Genomic DNA, 18720 nt, shown 5'->3' on the forward strand with positions numbered 1-18720 from the left:
CAATTACTGAGGTTCGATGAAACTAGAAAAAATTTAAATGATTTTTTTCCTTGTTTTGAAAGCAATGGTCAATTCCAGGACATCTGACACCAGTGTCAAAGCTAGACATTTCATGCAACTGAAATTAAATAAAGCTAAGGAATTCACTCATGTTTAATGTATAATTTAGTTATTTTGCAAGAGCTAAACTTTAGTTTATCGGTTTTCGTCAATTTAACATTCAAATGGCAATTTGCCGTTTAATTTCAATGTTTACAAGGACACAAATAAAATCACTTCTGTGAGCTGTATTTAGCTTGGCGAACTCATTTCAGACTGATTATAATGAGGAAGTTGAAGGTTAGCTAAGTGCAACTCAAACTCATTAACAGAGGAGGACCTTATTGATCTGTACTCTTCGGTTGCGGACTCAATTTTTATAACAAGCATAATCTATGAGTTTACCAGTCCTAAATTCAGCTTTAGTGCAAAATCTCACATTTTTTGCATATAAAATAAACTCATATTGACGTACTGTGCAAATGCAATAGCCCATTTGTGGCTTCCTTTTTTCCTTCCTGAATGTCTTTTGCTATCAGATTGTAAGGTGGAAGAATGGAACGTTCTTCTGCATTATCTTCTGCTGCATTGTTACTCGTGTGGCCATTGCATGAGGCCCCTGGAGGATTGTCACGCATCTCTATGTAGCCCTCTGCATTAAGGTCGTAGTCTTTCGGTGGGATGCAGCACATTTTATTCTCACATTCCTTTAATATACAAGGGGAGCTGCACATTAGGACGGATTCAGTCACTCCATCAAAAAACTCTGCCTGGATGGTGACAGAGTGAATTCCTGCATTGTGGAAGATCTCACGTATCTGTAATGCTGCCGTTTTATAGCTGGATGGATCCAGGTATTTCACATGAAGTGAAGCAATATTCTTACCTCCAGCCAACTCCCATATATGGAGTTCATGGATCCCATGTACTCCATCAATTGAACATAATTTTTCATCTGTAAAACATGGGAAATGGAATTTTAGGATTTGTTCAATTAACAAAAATAGCATATAATTCAAAATAAGGTTATTGTAACTTTACACTTCTGAACTTAATGTTTAGAGCTACATTTACTGCCTTACAGTTTGGCAAGGCCTGCCTTGTAATTGACTGGCCACCTAGCTATTGTACCAGAATCCTGAATATCCAGAGGAAAAAGAAGCAAACTTCAATTTTAGTATTCTTGACACTAGATTTGACCAGTTTCCTCAAAAGAACATCCGAGTCTCTTAGAAAGGAGGAAAACTAGTTGGGCATGTCCATCTGGGCCAACCCAGAGCAGCATCAATAACAGTCATGGAAAAGCCGACTGTTGCACCCTCCTGATGGAAGAAGAATGCATAAGTTGAAAAGCAGCAAGTGGGTGGCCTGAAATAAGCATGTAGAAATTAGCTCATCGGATCCTGTATTATGAAAAGATTAATTGTAATAAACATATTAACTTTGTAACCTTTGCACTTTCAGTGAGGTAATAAAAAGCTTAATCGCCAGCTTGAACTAAGAAGAGAACCAATGCATTTCCTGTACCAACAGTATATGATTTCTAATAATCCAAGACTGAAATATTAAGCTAACTTTAAACCTGTTTTATTCAGGACTGATTATTTAATCGTGTTTTTAAATAGTTTGATTTAAAATACACCAACTGTATTGTTTCACTACACTTCATAATCTAATTGCAGTTACACTGAACATTTTTAGATTTTATGTTGAAATAGGAGTTGATTAAATCAGAATACACAATCATGTTCAATTAGCTAAAAAACTTCAGTTTCAGCAAAAATATTGTCGCAAGATTCACAGCCATTAGCTAAAAGCAAATGTTCTTCCCCTACCCACCTTCCTTCCCCTCTCCTGTAGATACAATCTCCTGTTTGGCTACATTTCCTTGGCATCAGCAGCCCACTAGTACTTTGCACTCGTGGCAATACTTCAACATCACCCATTTTACACCCATACCGAAATTGAAAATTCCAAGGTCCTTCAGGGTTAATCATAAATACAGGGAGCAAGCCTTCTGTATCTGCCACCGCTCTGTAGTAGGCATTGCAGCCATTAACGTGCAGGGAAAATCATGGAGAAGCTCACAACGCTCAAGGAGAAAACCTGGCAGCAAAATATGTTTAAGCAATACAAAACTTAAAATTAATTCACTAATACTTGTGATTATACAGCACCTTATCATGTTGAATTGCCTTAAAGCAAAGTAATTAATTACTTTGGGATTACAGGGATTTATTAGACAGGCAAACACAGCAGCCATTTACCTCCACATCTCATAAAAAGAAATAGGATGAATGATTAGTTTAATAGTGTGCGAGGGAGAAGTCTTGGTCAGTATAATGGGAGAGTTGCCTGCACCTCTTCGAATTGTGCCATCTGATCAAGAAAATCAATCAAATCACTGGATGCCATCTCATCCAACAAGACAGCACTCTCTCAGTACTGCACATCAGCACAGTCTAAAATATGAGTTCAAACCCACGATCTTCTGACCCAAACGTTAAGAACGCTTTTCACCAATCCAAACCAACACACAATAGCTGTATGGACATAGTAAAGTTAACAAGTGGAAAGTGGCAGGATATGCTTTTCAGTGTTAAATCTATCTCATGAATGTTACCAAAAGGACATATCTGCCATTTTTTTCCAAAGTGCAGAAAGCATCAGTTATCTGAAGCTAAACACATGCAGGAGGCAACAATGAAATAATAGATGGGAAATATAAGAAAATAATCCCTTTTGCTAATTGGAAAAACTGGGAAATGAGGCCTTGACGCACCTGATATAATGTGATAACTGAAAATTTAAAAACCGAGATGGATAGTTTTTTTTAGCTGGGATATGGAATCACGGAGCTAAGGTACAAATTAGTCATGATCAAACAGAATGGTAGAATAGGCTTGGGAGAGTGCTGAATAGTCTACTCCTATTTCTCTATTCTTATTTTGATGACCAGTGGAAATGCATTGCTTCCAAGTATCAAGCATGGCTTAATTAATAGCACAATTGCCTTTGACCTAAAGTTGGTGGATGCAAGTGCTGCTCCCATGACACAAGAACAAAAATCTAGTCTGACACTCCAGTGCAGTGCTGAGAAAATGCTGCACTGTTCGAGGTGTCACCTTTTGGATGAAGCAGTAAATTGAGACCCTGCTCTGCTTTTGCGAGGGGTCATAAAAGATCCCATGGCATTATTCTAAAGAAGAGCAGGGAAGTTATCCCCAGTGCCCTGTCCAATATTTATCCCTCAAATGACTTCACTAAAATAGCAGATTATCTGATTATCATCACATTGTTGTTTGTTGTGTGCAAATTGACTGCTGCTTTTCCTACATTATAACCGTGACTGCACTTCAAAAATACTTCATTGGTTGTAAAACACTTTGGGATGTCCTGAGGTCATGATACGTGCTATATAAGTGTAAGTCTTTGGGAGTAAAATTCAATACTTCCCAAAAGCCGGAGATAGACTGTAGTGCACAATTAACCTTCACTCATTGAAACGGATGCAGACAGCCCGCCAACTTCGTGGCTACTCACCTCAGCAGGGGGCCCAAGTTTGAGCAAGCTAGAACTACTTAAAGCCAGCCTGCATTTCTGAAAGGGGAGGTGTATTTTGACCAGAGGAGGATTTGGAACTGTCTAAGAAAGAGCAATGAATTATGGTGCAGTAGGAGAAGAGCATGTTCCAAGGTTGATGCTATACTGGACACCTTGGTGATGGATATGGAGAGGTGGAGAGACGTGATCTATTTACAGGGGCCATGAGGCTCTACAAGCAAACTTTCTGAAGGCAACAGGATCAGACAGCCATGGTGGTCAATGCCAGTGATCAAACCGATGCAAGAAATTCAATGACCTTACACAAATGGTCAAGATCAATGAACTCAACTTAAAATGCCATATCCTGCCAATTGCATCTCTAACTTCATACCATGGACAATGCATAGCATTCCCGTCACTCACCTACCAATAATCTTTATGAATCACAACTCATTCCAGACATACATAGCTTCACCTAACCCTCCACACACTTAGCACTGCTGCAGGTTCACACTCACACAGTTCACAGCTTGCACACACTACCAGCTATTCAACCATGACAGCCATATCATCCAAACACATTGTACCAAACTCACTGACCCATCTATCTTTTGCATAAGAGACAGGTGGTACATAACTGCAGGCAACAGCACCCAACTGGCAGGGGTGAGAAGTGACTGCAAATCCTTACGCCCAAGGAGGAACTGGTGTTCACCATCATTGCAGTGGCTGAAACCATAGAAGATGACAGCATCCTCATACCCAATCTTTCTTTTCTCAACCTACTTCCCCTCTCATCCCATAAACTCTTCTCAGTTCCATGCTGCAGTGTATATGTGCACCTCTTGTTTCTCCACCTCCTCTCACCACAACTCTAGCCTCGTGCCTTTCTCCTTTCTGATCCCCAACAACTGCAACCTGGCCAGGCAATGGTGAAAAAGCAGGGAGACAGTGAGAAAAAGAAACACCATCACTCCCTCTCATACTGACAGTCCCCAGATCAGATGCTGACGCCAGATAGCATAGAGACAGGATCTCTATGTGATGAGACACCAGGCACTGGTGGCCTGCAACCAGGGCAGGGGGCAAGGGTAGTGCAGGTGCCAGCTCGCTACAGGGTGAGATTGTACATGTGTTTACATGCTGCAAAAGGCTCAGATGAGCACTTCTTCTATAAGAGAGGTCTGATGGATAAGCAAAGTGGATAATTTATATAGATTTTTCTTTTCCCACCTATTTCCATTATTTTTAAATCTTTTATGCTCCCCCCACCCCCACTAGAGCTATACCTTGAGCGCCCTACAATCCATTCTTAATTAGCACATTCGTTAAGATAATATCACCAACTTCAATACCTCTGTGTTCTTTTGTTCTTTTGTCTGTGACATCTTTTGATGATCTGCTCCTATCACTGCTTGCTTGTCCCTACAACCACACCACCCCCCTTCATTTCTCTCTCCCCTGCAACCCCCGCCCCCCCCCACCTTAAACCAGCTTATATTTCACCCCTCTCCTTGGATTCACCTAGTTCTGTGGAAGGATCATGAGGACTCGAAACGTCAACTCTTTCCTTCTCCGCCAATGCTGCCAGACCTGCTGAGTTTTTCCAGGTAATTCTGTTTTTGTTTTGGATTTCCAGCATCTGCAGTTTTTTGTTTTTAAGCAAAGTGGATTGCTGGATTCATTGGGAAGGCTACGGGAAAGCCTGTGCACAATGTCAAGGAGCATGGAGGAATCCAGCACCAACTTGCAGAGAGCTTTGCACAGAGTTCGGAGCCCATCTTTTCCAGCATGGAAGTGGTGGCCAACTTTGTTAGCACAATTGCGGATCAAATCATGAGATAGTTATGGTGGTTGATGTTTCCATTTTCAGTGCAGCACATGCAGAAACCACCCAATATCTTGGTGCTTTAGAGGAAACTCAGACCGAAGTCATGCAAAGTGAATTTGCTGTCATTTTTAAAAATTCATTCCTGGGATGTGAACACTGCTGGCAAGGCCGGCATTTATTGCTCATCCCTAATTGCCCATGAGAAGTTTATGCCAAGCTGCCTTCTAACCGAGTGACTTGCTCAGCCATTTCAGCAGGCAGTTGAGAGTCAACCATATTTCTAAGGGTTTGGAGTCACACATCAGCCAGCTCAGGGAAGAACAGCAGATTTTCTCCTATAAAGGACATTCGTGAAACAGATAGATTTTTATGACAATCCAGTAGTTTCATGATTATTATTACTGAGACTAGCATTTTATTCCAGGTTTATTTGAAGCTCGGACTGTTGCCTTCATGTCTGTAGATATCAGCAGTCGCACAGGCTTGCAGGGTGGTACAGCAGTCCAGCCATCTATCCTCCAACAGATTACTTCATCAGTGCCCTTGTTTTTACCCATCAGCTAGCCAGCCTCACTGCTGCCGCTCATGCTGAGATGGTGCAATCCAAAATCAGACCATTGAGGCTCGAAACTGCTCATGGTCATCCTGCAATGACATCTGCAGCGTCCCGCAATCAAAGTCAGCAACCTTCCATCAGCCATGCTGCAGACATTGGGCTAACTATGCACAGCAGCACTAGGACACCCAAAAACTCATGGAAGACAGACACTAAGGGGATAGGCAAGGGTGATTAATTTGTTTTTGTTTGCAATATGGCGTGGTTTGATTTATAAATTTGGTCTGGTATGTTTATTTTATGATATCTTTTATCTTTGCTTTGCAGACAAGCATGAACTATGATGATCAGTGACTGAGGGAGGAAAAGGTATGGGGCAGTTGGGTTGTATTTAATGGTATCGCACTGATGGCTCTTCCTTCTCCTGTTCCCCCTCAGCCGGTTACCATGAAGCTGGTGGCAAGGGCTGTGCCTTCATGATGGCAAGATTGTGTAGGATGCAACAGATAACCATGAATCTTGAAACCCACTATGCTGCACACTGCAGGCCTCCTCCTGAATGGTCCAGGCTGTGGAAATATGGTGTCAACACACCAATGGTTTCCTCTAACATATTTCAAGTGACAACACTGCTTGCATTATATACATGCTGCCTATGTGTATGCAGGTTGCACATGAGAATCATGAGCTATGTCATCAAAGGGTAGCTCTTGTCACCCAGTAGCTACACTCTGGTTTGTCAAGGTAGCTCAGACAGATGACACACATTAACTGGATGGAAGGAATCCCTTTCAGTTGTAGCATATATTAGCTTTGACATACAGCACCACGGAGCAACCTGGGTATAATCAATGATAATCTGCCCTATGGAGAAGCCTACAATCCTCACAAAGTCACAAGTTCACTCTGCCTGCTGCTCCCTGGCAAAAAAGAATGAAATGTTGTCGGCCTGCTGGGAATACAAAGTCCCCATGACCTCCCTTATGCAATAGAAGACAGCAAACTGTGAGATGTTACAAAAATCTCCAGCTCCAAACTGGAAGGAGCCAGGCTCTTTAAGGTTCATTGCCGCAGTTACCATGACAGCCACTGGCAGTGCAGGCCTTGGTCTGCTCTGAGTTTGCAGTTGTGGCTGCAGCAGGTAGCAGATTTCAGTGAGGACATCCTTACTGATGTAAAGATATTTGACCCACTGTTCCTTGTTAAGGTTCAGGTAGGACCTGAATTTCTCCCTGAATTCCTTAGGTGGATATGGCCTCCTAGCTGAGAGCACTTCTTCCCTTCTCCTCCTCGCTCTTCCAGTAGCTTGTCCTGCTCTGTGTCACCTCTGTTTATTCTCCGCATCAGGCTACAGTCCTATGTCTGGCAGCAAGTGGTTTCTGCAAAATCCTTGAAGGCAGGACCAAGTCCTTCAGCAGCTGCCCTCCTGTTTACTTTAACAACTTTAACTTCTAAATTCTGAAAATCACCAAACACTTCTATAATCACAGCAAGAACAAAAAAAAGTCGATCGGGCACTAATCTGAAAGTAGTTGATGATCCCTTTAAATAGTGTTGTGGGGGTTCCTTCCTTCTGCTGATCGTGTGTCCAGCTGTGCGTGTCTAAAAGATGGTCTTAGCTGGAATGTTGAGCTCCAAACAAACAGGCTGGCGTCAAGTCAACATTACACGCTGATTGACATGCCGATGTGCTAACTCTGTATACATCCCATCCTCCCTGTGTACGCCTAATGCACTAACCAAAATAGTGTCCAGTGCACCTCACCCCAGAAGTGTCCATGTGCCCTTTTAGAGGTAAAATGGCCTCTATAGTGCCAAAACAAGGGTGCTGAGGAGCCAAATTTCATGGCCTTTTTTTCTTTTGTTGCAAACGGTTCGTTGTACCTCATTGCTAAGTTTGAACCTCCTCAGCCTCTATGCCTCTGTCAATTCTGCATAGCTCAATCTATTGCAGTAAATGTATTGACTGGGATACCCATGGCAGTTCGTGAGCCTCCAATGCCCTTTGAGCCGCTGCACTTCCTTCTTTCCCTCATTCAGTACGCCAAGCAATGGATACTACGCCCATGCTTAGGCAGAAAACTAATGGTACTCACTCTCCTTCTGTTACAATTGTTAACAGATCTGAACGTCTATAAAATACTTAACATTTATGTGCCTTCATTGTTGCACATGCAGTACTGACTGTCTTAACAAGGCCTTAGGTTCAACTGTCTTCTTTTCCAACTTTTGGAAGAGGAGAGAGGGAGAAGAGAAGGGAGTGGAGGGGGGAGGAGGGGAAGGGTGGGGAAGGGAGGGAGAAGGGAAGGGAGTGGGGGGAGGAGGGGAAGGGTGGGGGAGGGAGAAGGGAAGGGTGGGGAAAGAAAGGAGAAGAGGAGTGGGAGGGGAAAGAAGGAAGGGGAAGGGGAAAGGAGGGGAAGACCGTTTGTTCATCAAGTCCAATTAATAAGCTGTCTCACAGACTTGCTTCAATGTGTAAATCAAACATAGCATGGATTCTCCCACCTCAAGGCTTATGGAAGGGATTTTTCATACCCCTTTGCCCCAGCCCTGTCAGTAGTCACTCCAACTACAAGGGAGAGCTCAGTATATTCCTCGTTCACTGCCAGTCTAAGTCAATGGAGCAGTTTTACTCCCATAACCATGGAACTGGTTTCAACTGGAACCTATTTTATTTAGGCTGCTGGGTTGCAAAGGTATATGCCAATCCCACCAGGGTATTCTAGAAGAACCTTCCTAAATTTGGGAAGGTACCGCTAATAAAATAACACACAACCTTTCAAAGCTAAAGCTTACGTAACAGGTTTTTATCACCATTTTCCACTTAGGGTGAATTAAGGTACCAACGGATCAAGAAAATTTGCACCAGAAACCAGTTTATTAGTCCTCCTATTGTTTCAAAACTAATTAACACATCAGGGAACACACTATTGCTGCCCTAATACTTGTAGCTCTATATTCAAACATCAATACAATGTCCTGCAAAAATGGAAACAAGAACATTCTAAACTAAACAAGGAAAATTCACAATATTAATGAATGAATCCTGTCTTATATCATATCTTCAAGGACATCCGAAATCACTTTGCAGGCAATGAATTATTTTTCAAGTGCAATCACTGTTATTATCTAGGCAACGTGCCAATCAATGTGTACATACAAACTGCAAATGAGATGAATAGCCAGCAAATCTATTGTGGATGGGTGATGGATGCCACCTGAAGACTTTCTTGCTCCTCAAATAGTAGCATGAAATTTTTTCTATCCACCTTGGAGTCGTATTTGATCCTGAGATGAGCTACTACCACATATTTGTACTATCATTAAGACTGCCCATATCCACCTCTGTAACATCCTCCAATTTCACCCATTTCGGCTCACCTGGTGCTGAAACCCTCATTCAGGCCTTTGTTATCACTAGTTTTGACTATTCCAATGCACTCCTGTCTGCTTTCCCACATTCTGCATCGTCCAAATGGTCACCCAAAACTCTGCTGCCCATGTCTTAACTCTCATTAAGTTCCGTTCGTCGATCACCCCTTTGCTCACTGGCCTAAGTCAAGGAATGTCTTGATTTTAAAATTATTTTCCTCGTTTTCAAATTCTTCCATGGCCTTACCCCTCCCCTATCTATATAATCTCCTCCAGCCTCACCACTTCCAAGATATCTAGGTTCATCTAATTCTGGCCTCTTGAACATCCCTAATTTTAATCACTCTGCCACTGTTGGCCGCACTTTCAGTTGCCTAGGCCCCAAGCTTTAGAATACCCTCCCCATACTTCTCCATCTCTGTATCTTGCTTTCCTCATTTAAGACACTCTTTGAAACCTACCTCTTTGACCAAGCTGACCTAACATCTGACCTAATCATCTGACCTAATATTTCTGTAAGTGGCTCAGTGTCAAATTTAGTTTTGAAATGTTCCTGTGAAGCACCTTGGGGAATTTCATTACATTAAAGACAATGTACGTTGTTGTTGTAGACAGACAGGCAAGGTCTCCATTTCATGTCCTACCCAAAAATCAGCACCTGCAAGAATGCAGCACTCCTTGGGTCCTACACTAAAGTGCCACCCAAGTTTACATTCTTAACTCCTGGAGTTGGCCTTACATGACAAGCTTCTGAAATTTCAACAATTAATTCACATTGACACTAGAAAATTAGAAGGAAAAACAGAAAGAACTTTACCACTTCCCAGGTATGCAACTATTACAGCAAACTAATGGTGAATTTCCCTTTTACACTCATTCAAATAGGCTGCTGCTGAAATGGTACTCTTGAGACAATTTTTAATCCCCATAGGAATTATGTATAAACCTCCCTGTGACATTTCGTGCCATTGCTTTAGCAACCTTTCTCATGCATGCTGGTGGATTAAAATATTATTGAACTCTTGTACAAAGGGCAAAATTCTGTTCTTCTGTGAAAAATTACCATTTTTCTTTGTACTAAACAGAAACCAAACAAAAATACATTATTAGAAATCATTCGCATTAAAGTCCAAGCTCTCACAATTTTGTCAATTACAGAAGAACATAATCATTATTTGTTAAAATAGAAGCATCACTTCAAAATGCTCAAGTGTAGTTTTTGCAGGAAATGTGAACATCATTGCACTAATAATTTGGACTTAAATTGAGACAATATAGCTGGAGTTGATTATGCTGGTATGCAGACCACAGAAGATGAGTTAAATAATGTAATCCTCTAAAGTGATTGCTGAACTGTAGATGTTATATTAATATAAACCCAGCTAAGGCTTTTTTCTTATAATTCTGAAACAAAGTTCCCGTACTATTTGAGGTGATCACTTTGATAACCATGTTAGTTTTGCATGCATGTAATTAGAAAAATAAAGTTGTATTAAACATACAATTTTATGTTCCAGGGTATTGGCAGAATATTTCTTTAATGTTTTGTTGAGCTAGTTTAATGTCAGGTAACTTGGATCAGATTAAATATGGCATGAAGTATTAAACCCTAGGCATACAAAGTCATTTCCTTATGTATGAGATATGAATTTCCAATTTTAACAAGGGCTCCAATCCATGACACATGTTAATTGAGCTTACATAGTAAACAGATTAGCTTACCCAAATCGTGAAGTTTGATCCCTTTGGGTACCATCTGGAGCAGAATAATTGCTGTTTCTTTTATGAGTGGGAAAGCAGATGATAGAATTATTATAACCATGATGATTGTCAGACTTGGGTCTACATAGCATTCCCAGTTACAGATTTCATTTTCATCAAGTGGAAGTAGATAGAAGATAGTAGCAGCAACGACCACCACAACAGAGCCTAATGCATCGCCCATTACATGTAGAAGCACACCTAGAAAATAAATATTTATTAGAGACTTAATTCTTATGAAGTACAATAAAATCAGTGTGCATCACTAGCCAGCAATTGCTGTTAATCTAAACTGGCTCCCTCCCCTTACAGTAATGTAATTGTAGTCCAAGACAGTTTTACCCTAATACTGCATACAAGACAAAGTCATGGATCAGGAAAGACTATTGAGTCATTGATGCTTGTCCTTCCAGTACATCGACTCATCCAGTCTGCCATTCAATTTCATTTTGAACTCGTACAAAGGGTGGAATATTAATGTGGGTGAGCGCATAGGTTTGGGTACAGGTGGGGCGTAAGGATGGGTGAGCGGGGGGGGGTGGGGAGTAGCAGGGCAAAATTCGGCAAAAGAGTTAGTCAAAAAGGTAGCTCCAACTCAAAGGCTTCCATATTTAACTTGAAGGGTTCTCAAAATTCCCACATTTTTCATATCATCAACAAGGATATAGCTTTTGGACTTTTATGGCAGAGGACCCAACTGCTGGGTTAAGTGTAGAACCCTGCAGACAGGAGGCTAGGACGAGAGGAGACAGAACACGCATTCTTCCCTTTAAAACAATCAACCCAGAGAAAGACTTCATCTTACACGAAACTAAAGCCCATCAAAATCTTGCATAAATAATCGCTTACTAACTACTAAGGCAGGAAGGTCGCAATCAATGCAATTGTGTGAACCTATCAATACTCCACACATACAATGGCTTTCAGTTCAAGACTAGTTACGGGGGCAGGAAGACAATGATAAACATCATGCGAGCCCATTAAAAACAATTAGACAACAATCACCTGAAGAAGTCCAAATCAGACAAAGAACTAACCTTGATTTGGTTTCAAATAAGAAATTCTTAAAAACAGTATAACTGGGCCACCAGTTACGAAGGTGAAGCTGTGACAGAAGGGTGAGCAGTTTTGAAAGCTGACACAGGAGGGTGAGCAGTTTTTGGAGCAGTTAAAAACAGACTTTAAACAGGGAGAGGTAGCTCAGCCAAGCGGAGGGAGGAGATCTGGAGGTTTGCAGGCCCGCAGGCAACATCACGGCGAGGAGCACAGGGTGGCAGTCTCAACCGAAGACAGCAAGGTCGCAGCCCCCCATGAAGATCGACCATCCACAACCGCGCCCTCCACCCAACTGAAGAACCTTCGCAGATTCTGCAAACCAGGACCACGAGGGGACAGCAGGCCCAGAGGACACAAAGAGTGTACCCCAAAACTGCAACCGGCTTACCTGGCTGGATTTCGAACTGTCAAGGAACCCTGGTTGGTGAGCATGATCCCTGACCTCTCTTAGTTCAATTTAGTTAGGTTTTGGGGGTGGGACAAGGGTAAGGGGATTAGTAGCGTGATTTTCCCTCGTTATGCCGTGTGTTCCCCATTCTTAACTAAGTATACTTTGTAGGTCTGTATAATCTTATAAATTCATTTGCGACTTCAATAAACCCAGTTTTTTTCTTGTACCAAAACCAGTTGTCTGCTGCACTTTGTCACAATCCCCAAATAAGTCCAAGGTCTAGAACACAGGGAGTGGGAGCGATTTGGACCGCTCAGAAGTCAGAGGTGAAGCTGACACACACCCCCACCCCCTACAAACTGCAGCATGTTAGGCAGTGTGTGAGCAAGCTCCTCAGGGAAGATGGGCTGTCAATTTCATTATGTTAAGTGCTCAATTACAGCAATATTGTGAGTACCGGACTTTAACTTTGGCTCCTGGGCTTCTTGGAACTCACAAGTGAAATCAAGGCGAGAAGACAGCTGCAACAGAGGGGACTGAAGCCATGGCAGGGAAATATGCCATAATGTACAGAGCACTCACTGCTGCTCTTCTACCTGCTTGTGTCAAAGAGGTTTGTCCGCTGTAACTGTGCTGAGAGGTTACTTTGCACATGGTGTCATCTAGCCTTGGAGATCCAGAGATCTGATCTGTACTTTGGTGATCATTTTAGCAAGGGTTCTGCTTAAACCATCTTACTTTGGAATTCAAACGAGGACCGAGATGACCACCAATGGAACCAGCAGGAGCATCATGAGCAGCAGGAACTGCACCAGCAACAATCTGCTGTTCACAGACCTGCAGTCCACGGGAGAGGGGAATCAGCAGAGGGATGCAGCTGACTGGAGGCCAGACCCAGTGCTGGCAGAAGATAAGCTTCGTTTTCATGTCAGAAAATAGTGTTTTAGGAGGCTCAGGCTATCCTTTCAGGTCATGGCAGACATTTGCAACCTGCTGGAATAAGACTTGCTGCTAACTGGACCTGGTGGCCGCTCTTTCAGTGGTTGTCAAAGCCACCACATCCCTCAACCTTTTCGCCTCCAGATCCTTCCAGTGCTCAACTAGAGATGTTTGCAGGGTCTCATAGTCAGCAGGTGAGATTGATGGCTTGTTTGTCAGGGCTGGCAATTATGGCAACTTCACCTACAATGAGGCTTGGCCTAAATAGCCAAGTGGTTATGGTACTGGGTTTGTAACCCCAAGATCAAGAGTTCAAATCTCACAATGGCAAACTATGAAACAATGTAACTTCATCTGAAACAGATGGAAACGTGTTTGTACTCGAAAGAGTTACAAGGAAGAAAACCTTCACCTACGATGAGACCAGCCAGAATGAGCAGGCACTTGGGTTTACAGCTCTGGTTGGCTTCCCACAGATGCAGGGCAGCTGCACTGCACACATGTGGCAATTAAAGCACCCACATTTGCAAGGGTTTCTACAATGTGCAGCTGTTGTGCAACCACAAAAGATCTTTCTGCAAGTGTGTGCAAGTTTTCCAGGCAGCTGCCTTGATAACTATGTCCTGCAGCAGTCCACCCTCCCAAGCGTCTTAATCCCTGGAAGCAGAGTAACTGGCTGGCTCCTTGGCAACAAGGGAGCCACACTTAGAACATGGCTGCTTGACACCTCTCAGAAACAATGGGTTGCGAGCCGCCCAACTTTACAAAAGGCTGCCCTGCAGCGATAATATGCTGGGGGTAACCTGGATGAGGGAAATGTAGGATTCCCGTCCCTCAGGGACAGGAAATCTCACCCTCAAGAACTGCCAGCAAATCTGATTGGCCAGCAGCTGGGTAGTCTCAACAGCGTCAAAACTCAGCTGTTGGGACTACAAGCAGACCGAAGAAGAAAGGCAACATGAATACTGGACTAAGGAACTGCAACAGCAACAGCCTGCTGTTCACAGACCTGCAGCTCCACAGGAGAGAGTGGAATCAGCAGAGCAAGGCAGCTCACTGGAGGCCAGACCTGGTACACAGGGGCAACAGGCAGAAGATAAGCTTCCTTTTAATTTCGGAACAATAGTGTTTTAGGAGGCTCAGTGTATCCTGTCAGGTGATGGCAGACAAGTGCAGTCTACTGGAATAATTACACCCAATGTTTGCTGGCTTCAACCACATCTTCTTGGTTTCCCCAGTCAGCTCCTACCCTAGGGAACAGTATATTCCTCCAGGTCCTCACAGCCTCCAACAGCGTATCCAGGGAGGCAGGCTTTGACCTTCAGGTTTGTCTGAACTCCAATATTCCACTCCTTCCTCTCAACTACAAACTCCTTCAAATTGCATATTCAAATGTCCCTTTAATTACTAAGAGTTGATGCCACATTATGTGGGTGATCACCATGCCCATCGAGTCTAATTGGTCGGGAAACCTCAAAGTCAAACGGTAATGCAATGGCTGGGTTAAGAAGTGATTGATAAACGAAATGTAGTGACTTCCAAGTTTCCCATGCGCTACTGAACTGCTCCCTCCACCCCCCCCAATATGTCACGAGCTTAAAATCCATCTCAAAATCGTTAGTTTCCCGCCTGAAGTCAATGGACCTTTGGCTGGTCCATCAAATTTTCCATTCCGCCCGCAGTGATTCACGCCACAGGCGGGACAGAAAATTTTGGGTTTTGACTCCAATGCTTCACCTGGTGGATTTTGAGTAAAGTTTTTTAAGTTTTAAAATTTACCTTTCACTAATTCAAGTTAATGCCTTCTGATCCTTTAGCCCATGTTGCCTTGAAATAATACTATGGACCCACATCTCTATGACATTAAATGGTTTATATACCTCATTGAGGTCTTCTCTTAAATAACTGCTCTCTGGACAATACAGCTCAAATATATCCAACATCTTATAACTGATCCTCTTTTAACCTTGGGATCACCTTTGTTATTGTTCTTTCTTCCATGTTCTCTTCCACACACGTATCTCTCTTAAAAGTAGCATCACTGCTGCAAGACCTGGTGCTCTCAATGAGACATCACAAGAACAAATCATGAAATGGAAATATTGCACTGGTTCAATGGGAGGTTTTTAATTCTAGGGTTGTAAATTTTAAAATAAAAGAAGTTTAGTGCCTTCACAAAGTGAGGTAATCCAGAAGTACTTTGTGCCAATCAAGCACTTTTGATGTGTCATCACTGTGTGACATAAAGTGGCTGTTCATTTGCACACAGTAATGTCCCTGTTACAATCCTCATGGGGAAACCAAAATAACCAAACTTACCAAACGAACCCCAACCAAAGAAATTACCAAGAGTTCACTTATTGCAAATTTACTTTAGCACAAATCAGAACCAACAATTAACAGGCAAATGATACTTCAAATAAAAAGATAAATTTCACTTTAAATACTTGATACAACAAAGATACATCCTACACAACCACAAGCACCACATCATTGCTCACAGACATATGATACTACATTGCTACACAGCTCACAATATGCTGTTCTTTACTCACACAAGGTAGATCAGGAGTCTTAACTGTCAGCAGCTTTGACCTCCACTTTTTCACAGGTACACTTCAGCAAGGCACACTTCTATGGACCCTCTCGCTTTGGTCATGACAGTAGCTTCCCAGAGTCCCTTCACAACCAACCAATAACACCCCAGTTTGCTGTTTGGCTGCTTCTGGTAAAACACACAGCTTTTTGGTGTCCCTGAGATATTCACACAGCATCCCACATTTTAGTACATTTTAGCTAGATTGCACAATGCCTTCAAGAGCTCCTGTCTCCTTGTCTGACAAACAGAAAAAACTGACTTCTTCCTGAGAGAGTTTGCTTCTGCTCCTCACAATAATTCAGTGTGGACCTCTTTCTATCTCTGTCTGCTTTCTCTTTACTTCTGCATCTGTGTGTTGATCGCCTTCTGCCTCCAGCTCTCCTACCTTTGTTACATCAGTAGCTTCTTTGCCTGTCTTCTCCGTGTCTGGCCACATGGCTTTAGTATCTTAATTTCCTTCCTGTTGGTACTGGTTCCAGGTCAAGGTTGCCAGGTCACATGGGCCAATATTTCTTATTATTCAACACAATTATAATTTATTTGATTTGAACTTTTAGAAGTCCTTTTCAAACATTCTTAAAAGCAATTACAGATTCCCTAGACTAGGCTTGTCCAACGCACGGCCCACAGGCTGGATTTGGCGTGCGAAGCCCCCCCCCCAATATGGCCTCCAGAGGCAGTTTGCAAAATACTGGCAATTGGAGTGGAAGGTTATGAAAGAAAAAGCTCCTCCAATCACAGGCCTTTCCTCACCTGTGTTTGCTGCTGATAGACACACTCGAATGGAGGAGCAGCAACACTGGTGGCAGTGAGTGTGCTCCAGAAAAAGATATTGGCCTGGGGATAGAGAGAAAGAGAGAGAGAGAGAGCGGATGCTGGGCCAGATGGGGGTAAGAGGATGCCAGGCTGGGTGGGGGGGAGGAGATGATGCCAGGTCAGGTTGAGGAAGAGAGGATTCCTGGCCGGTTGCAGGGGAGAGAGGCTGGCTGGCTGCCAGGCAGGTGGGGGAGGAAACCCTGCTGGGCCAGGTGGGGGGGAAGAGAGGATGCCGGCTGGGTGGGAGGGACAGAGGCTGGCTGGCTGTCAAGCCGGGCAGGGCAGGAGGACGCTGCTGGGCTGGGAGGGGCAGGAAGATGCTGCCAGACCAGGCCAGGCCAGGCCGGGCCAGGTGGGGGAGGAAGACGCTGCCGGCCGGATAAGGCAGGAAGATGTTGCCGGGCCGGGAGGGGCCGGGTGGGGGAGGAAGACGCTGCCAGCCAGATGAGGCAGGAAGATGTTGCCGGGCCGGGCTGGGCCGGGTGGGGGAGGAAGACGCTGCCGGCCGGATGAGGCAGGAAGATGCTGCCAGGCCAGGAGGGGCAGGAAGATGCTACCGGGCCGGGAGGGGCAGGAAGATGCTACCGGGCCGGGAGGAGCAGGAAGATGCTGCCGGGCCAGGCAGGGTGGGGGCAGAGGAGAGCGACACTGCCAGGCTGGGCCGGATGGGGAAAGAAGGTGCTGCTGGGCTGAACGAGGCTGGATGCAGTGCTGTGGGCAGGAGTGCTGAGGGTGAGGAGACTCGCTGCCCAGTAGTTTGGGAAAGGGAGAGTGAGTGAGTGTGGGGGAGAGAGAGTGAGGGTATGGGAGAGTGTGACTGTCAAAGAGGGAGAGTAAGTGAGTGTGGGAGAGAGAGTGAATGAGTGTGAGAGAGAATGAGAGAAGAGTGAGAGAGTGAGTGTGGGAAGGAGTGTGGGAGAGAGACAGTGTGAGCGTGGGAGAAATAGATATAGTGAGTGTGGGAGAGAGAGTGAGTGAGTGAGTGAGTGTGCAAATGTGTGTGTATCTGGCTCACTCACAGTCTCAGGATTCCCACTCACCATCACAGCCCCCACACCAACACACAATCACACCCACTCACACAGTGGGTGAGGATGAGTGAGTGAGCATCAAGAGAGTGAGCCAGACAGATGCTGTACTTTCCATGGTCTAATGTCAATCTTTATTAACTGCTCCTTTTTTAATTAACAACTTATTGCTTTATTTTTGCTCAAGTTTTCTTTTCTTCATATCTCAACTTTATTTTGAAATTGATGTTTAATGTTGTGCCAGATATTATCTTTCTGAAATGTGCTCATTGGCCCCTTGAGTGAGAAAAAAATGGAAATGTGCCCCCCCTTTCCCCCCACCAAAATGAAAAGGTTGGACAAGTCTGCCATAGACATTTTAAAGAAATTACAAATTTTCTTTACTGTACTGTCTTTGGGTCAAAGGTTGCCACAGTCCCACAAACGACAATGAGGTCAATGATCAGATAATTCGTTATAGAGATGTTGGTTAAGAGATAAATGTTGACCAAGACACAGCTCTTCTTATATAGTGCCAAAGGAATTTTAGATCTACCAATGAGGGCAGACGAGAACTTGGCTTAACGTTAGATACAATACATGGCACTGCCAACAATGTAGCACTCCCTCATTATTGCACTGAAGTACTACCTTGGATTACGTGATCAAGCCTTTGGAGTATTATAATGGAACACAATGGCCTGAATCATGCGTTCCAAGGTCAGGCGCACGCCCAACCCAAATGCACGTAAAATTGCACGAAAATACCTCAGGTGTGCGTCCAGATGTCATCACGCACAGTGCAAT

The 18720-nt window shown here is 43.7% G+C and overlaps 1 protein-coding gene across 1 annotated transcript in view; it reads right to left on the bottom strand.

The window, feature by feature from the left end:
* Positions 1-500: 500 nt before the first annotated feature.
* Positions 501-18720, bottom strand: part of LOC121288625 (zinc transporter 10-like) — a 29839-nt gene continuing 11619 nt past the window's right edge. The window contains exons 3-4 of the mRNA XM_041207283.1: positions 11067-11306; positions 501-994 (exon numbers count right to left, since the gene is read on the bottom strand). Of these exons, the coding sequence (XP_041063217.1) occupies positions 501-994; positions 11067-11306 (734 nt within the window). The remainder of the gene's footprint in view (positions 995-11066; positions 11307-18720) is intronic.

Source organism: Carcharodon carcharias, chromosome 2 (genome assembly GCF_017639515.1).
Source record: "Carcharodon carcharias isolate sCarCar2 chromosome 2, sCarCar2.pri, whole genome shotgun sequence".
Lineage (NCBI taxonomy): Eukaryota > Metazoa > Chordata > Chondrichthyes > Lamniformes > Lamnidae > Carcharodon > Carcharodon carcharias.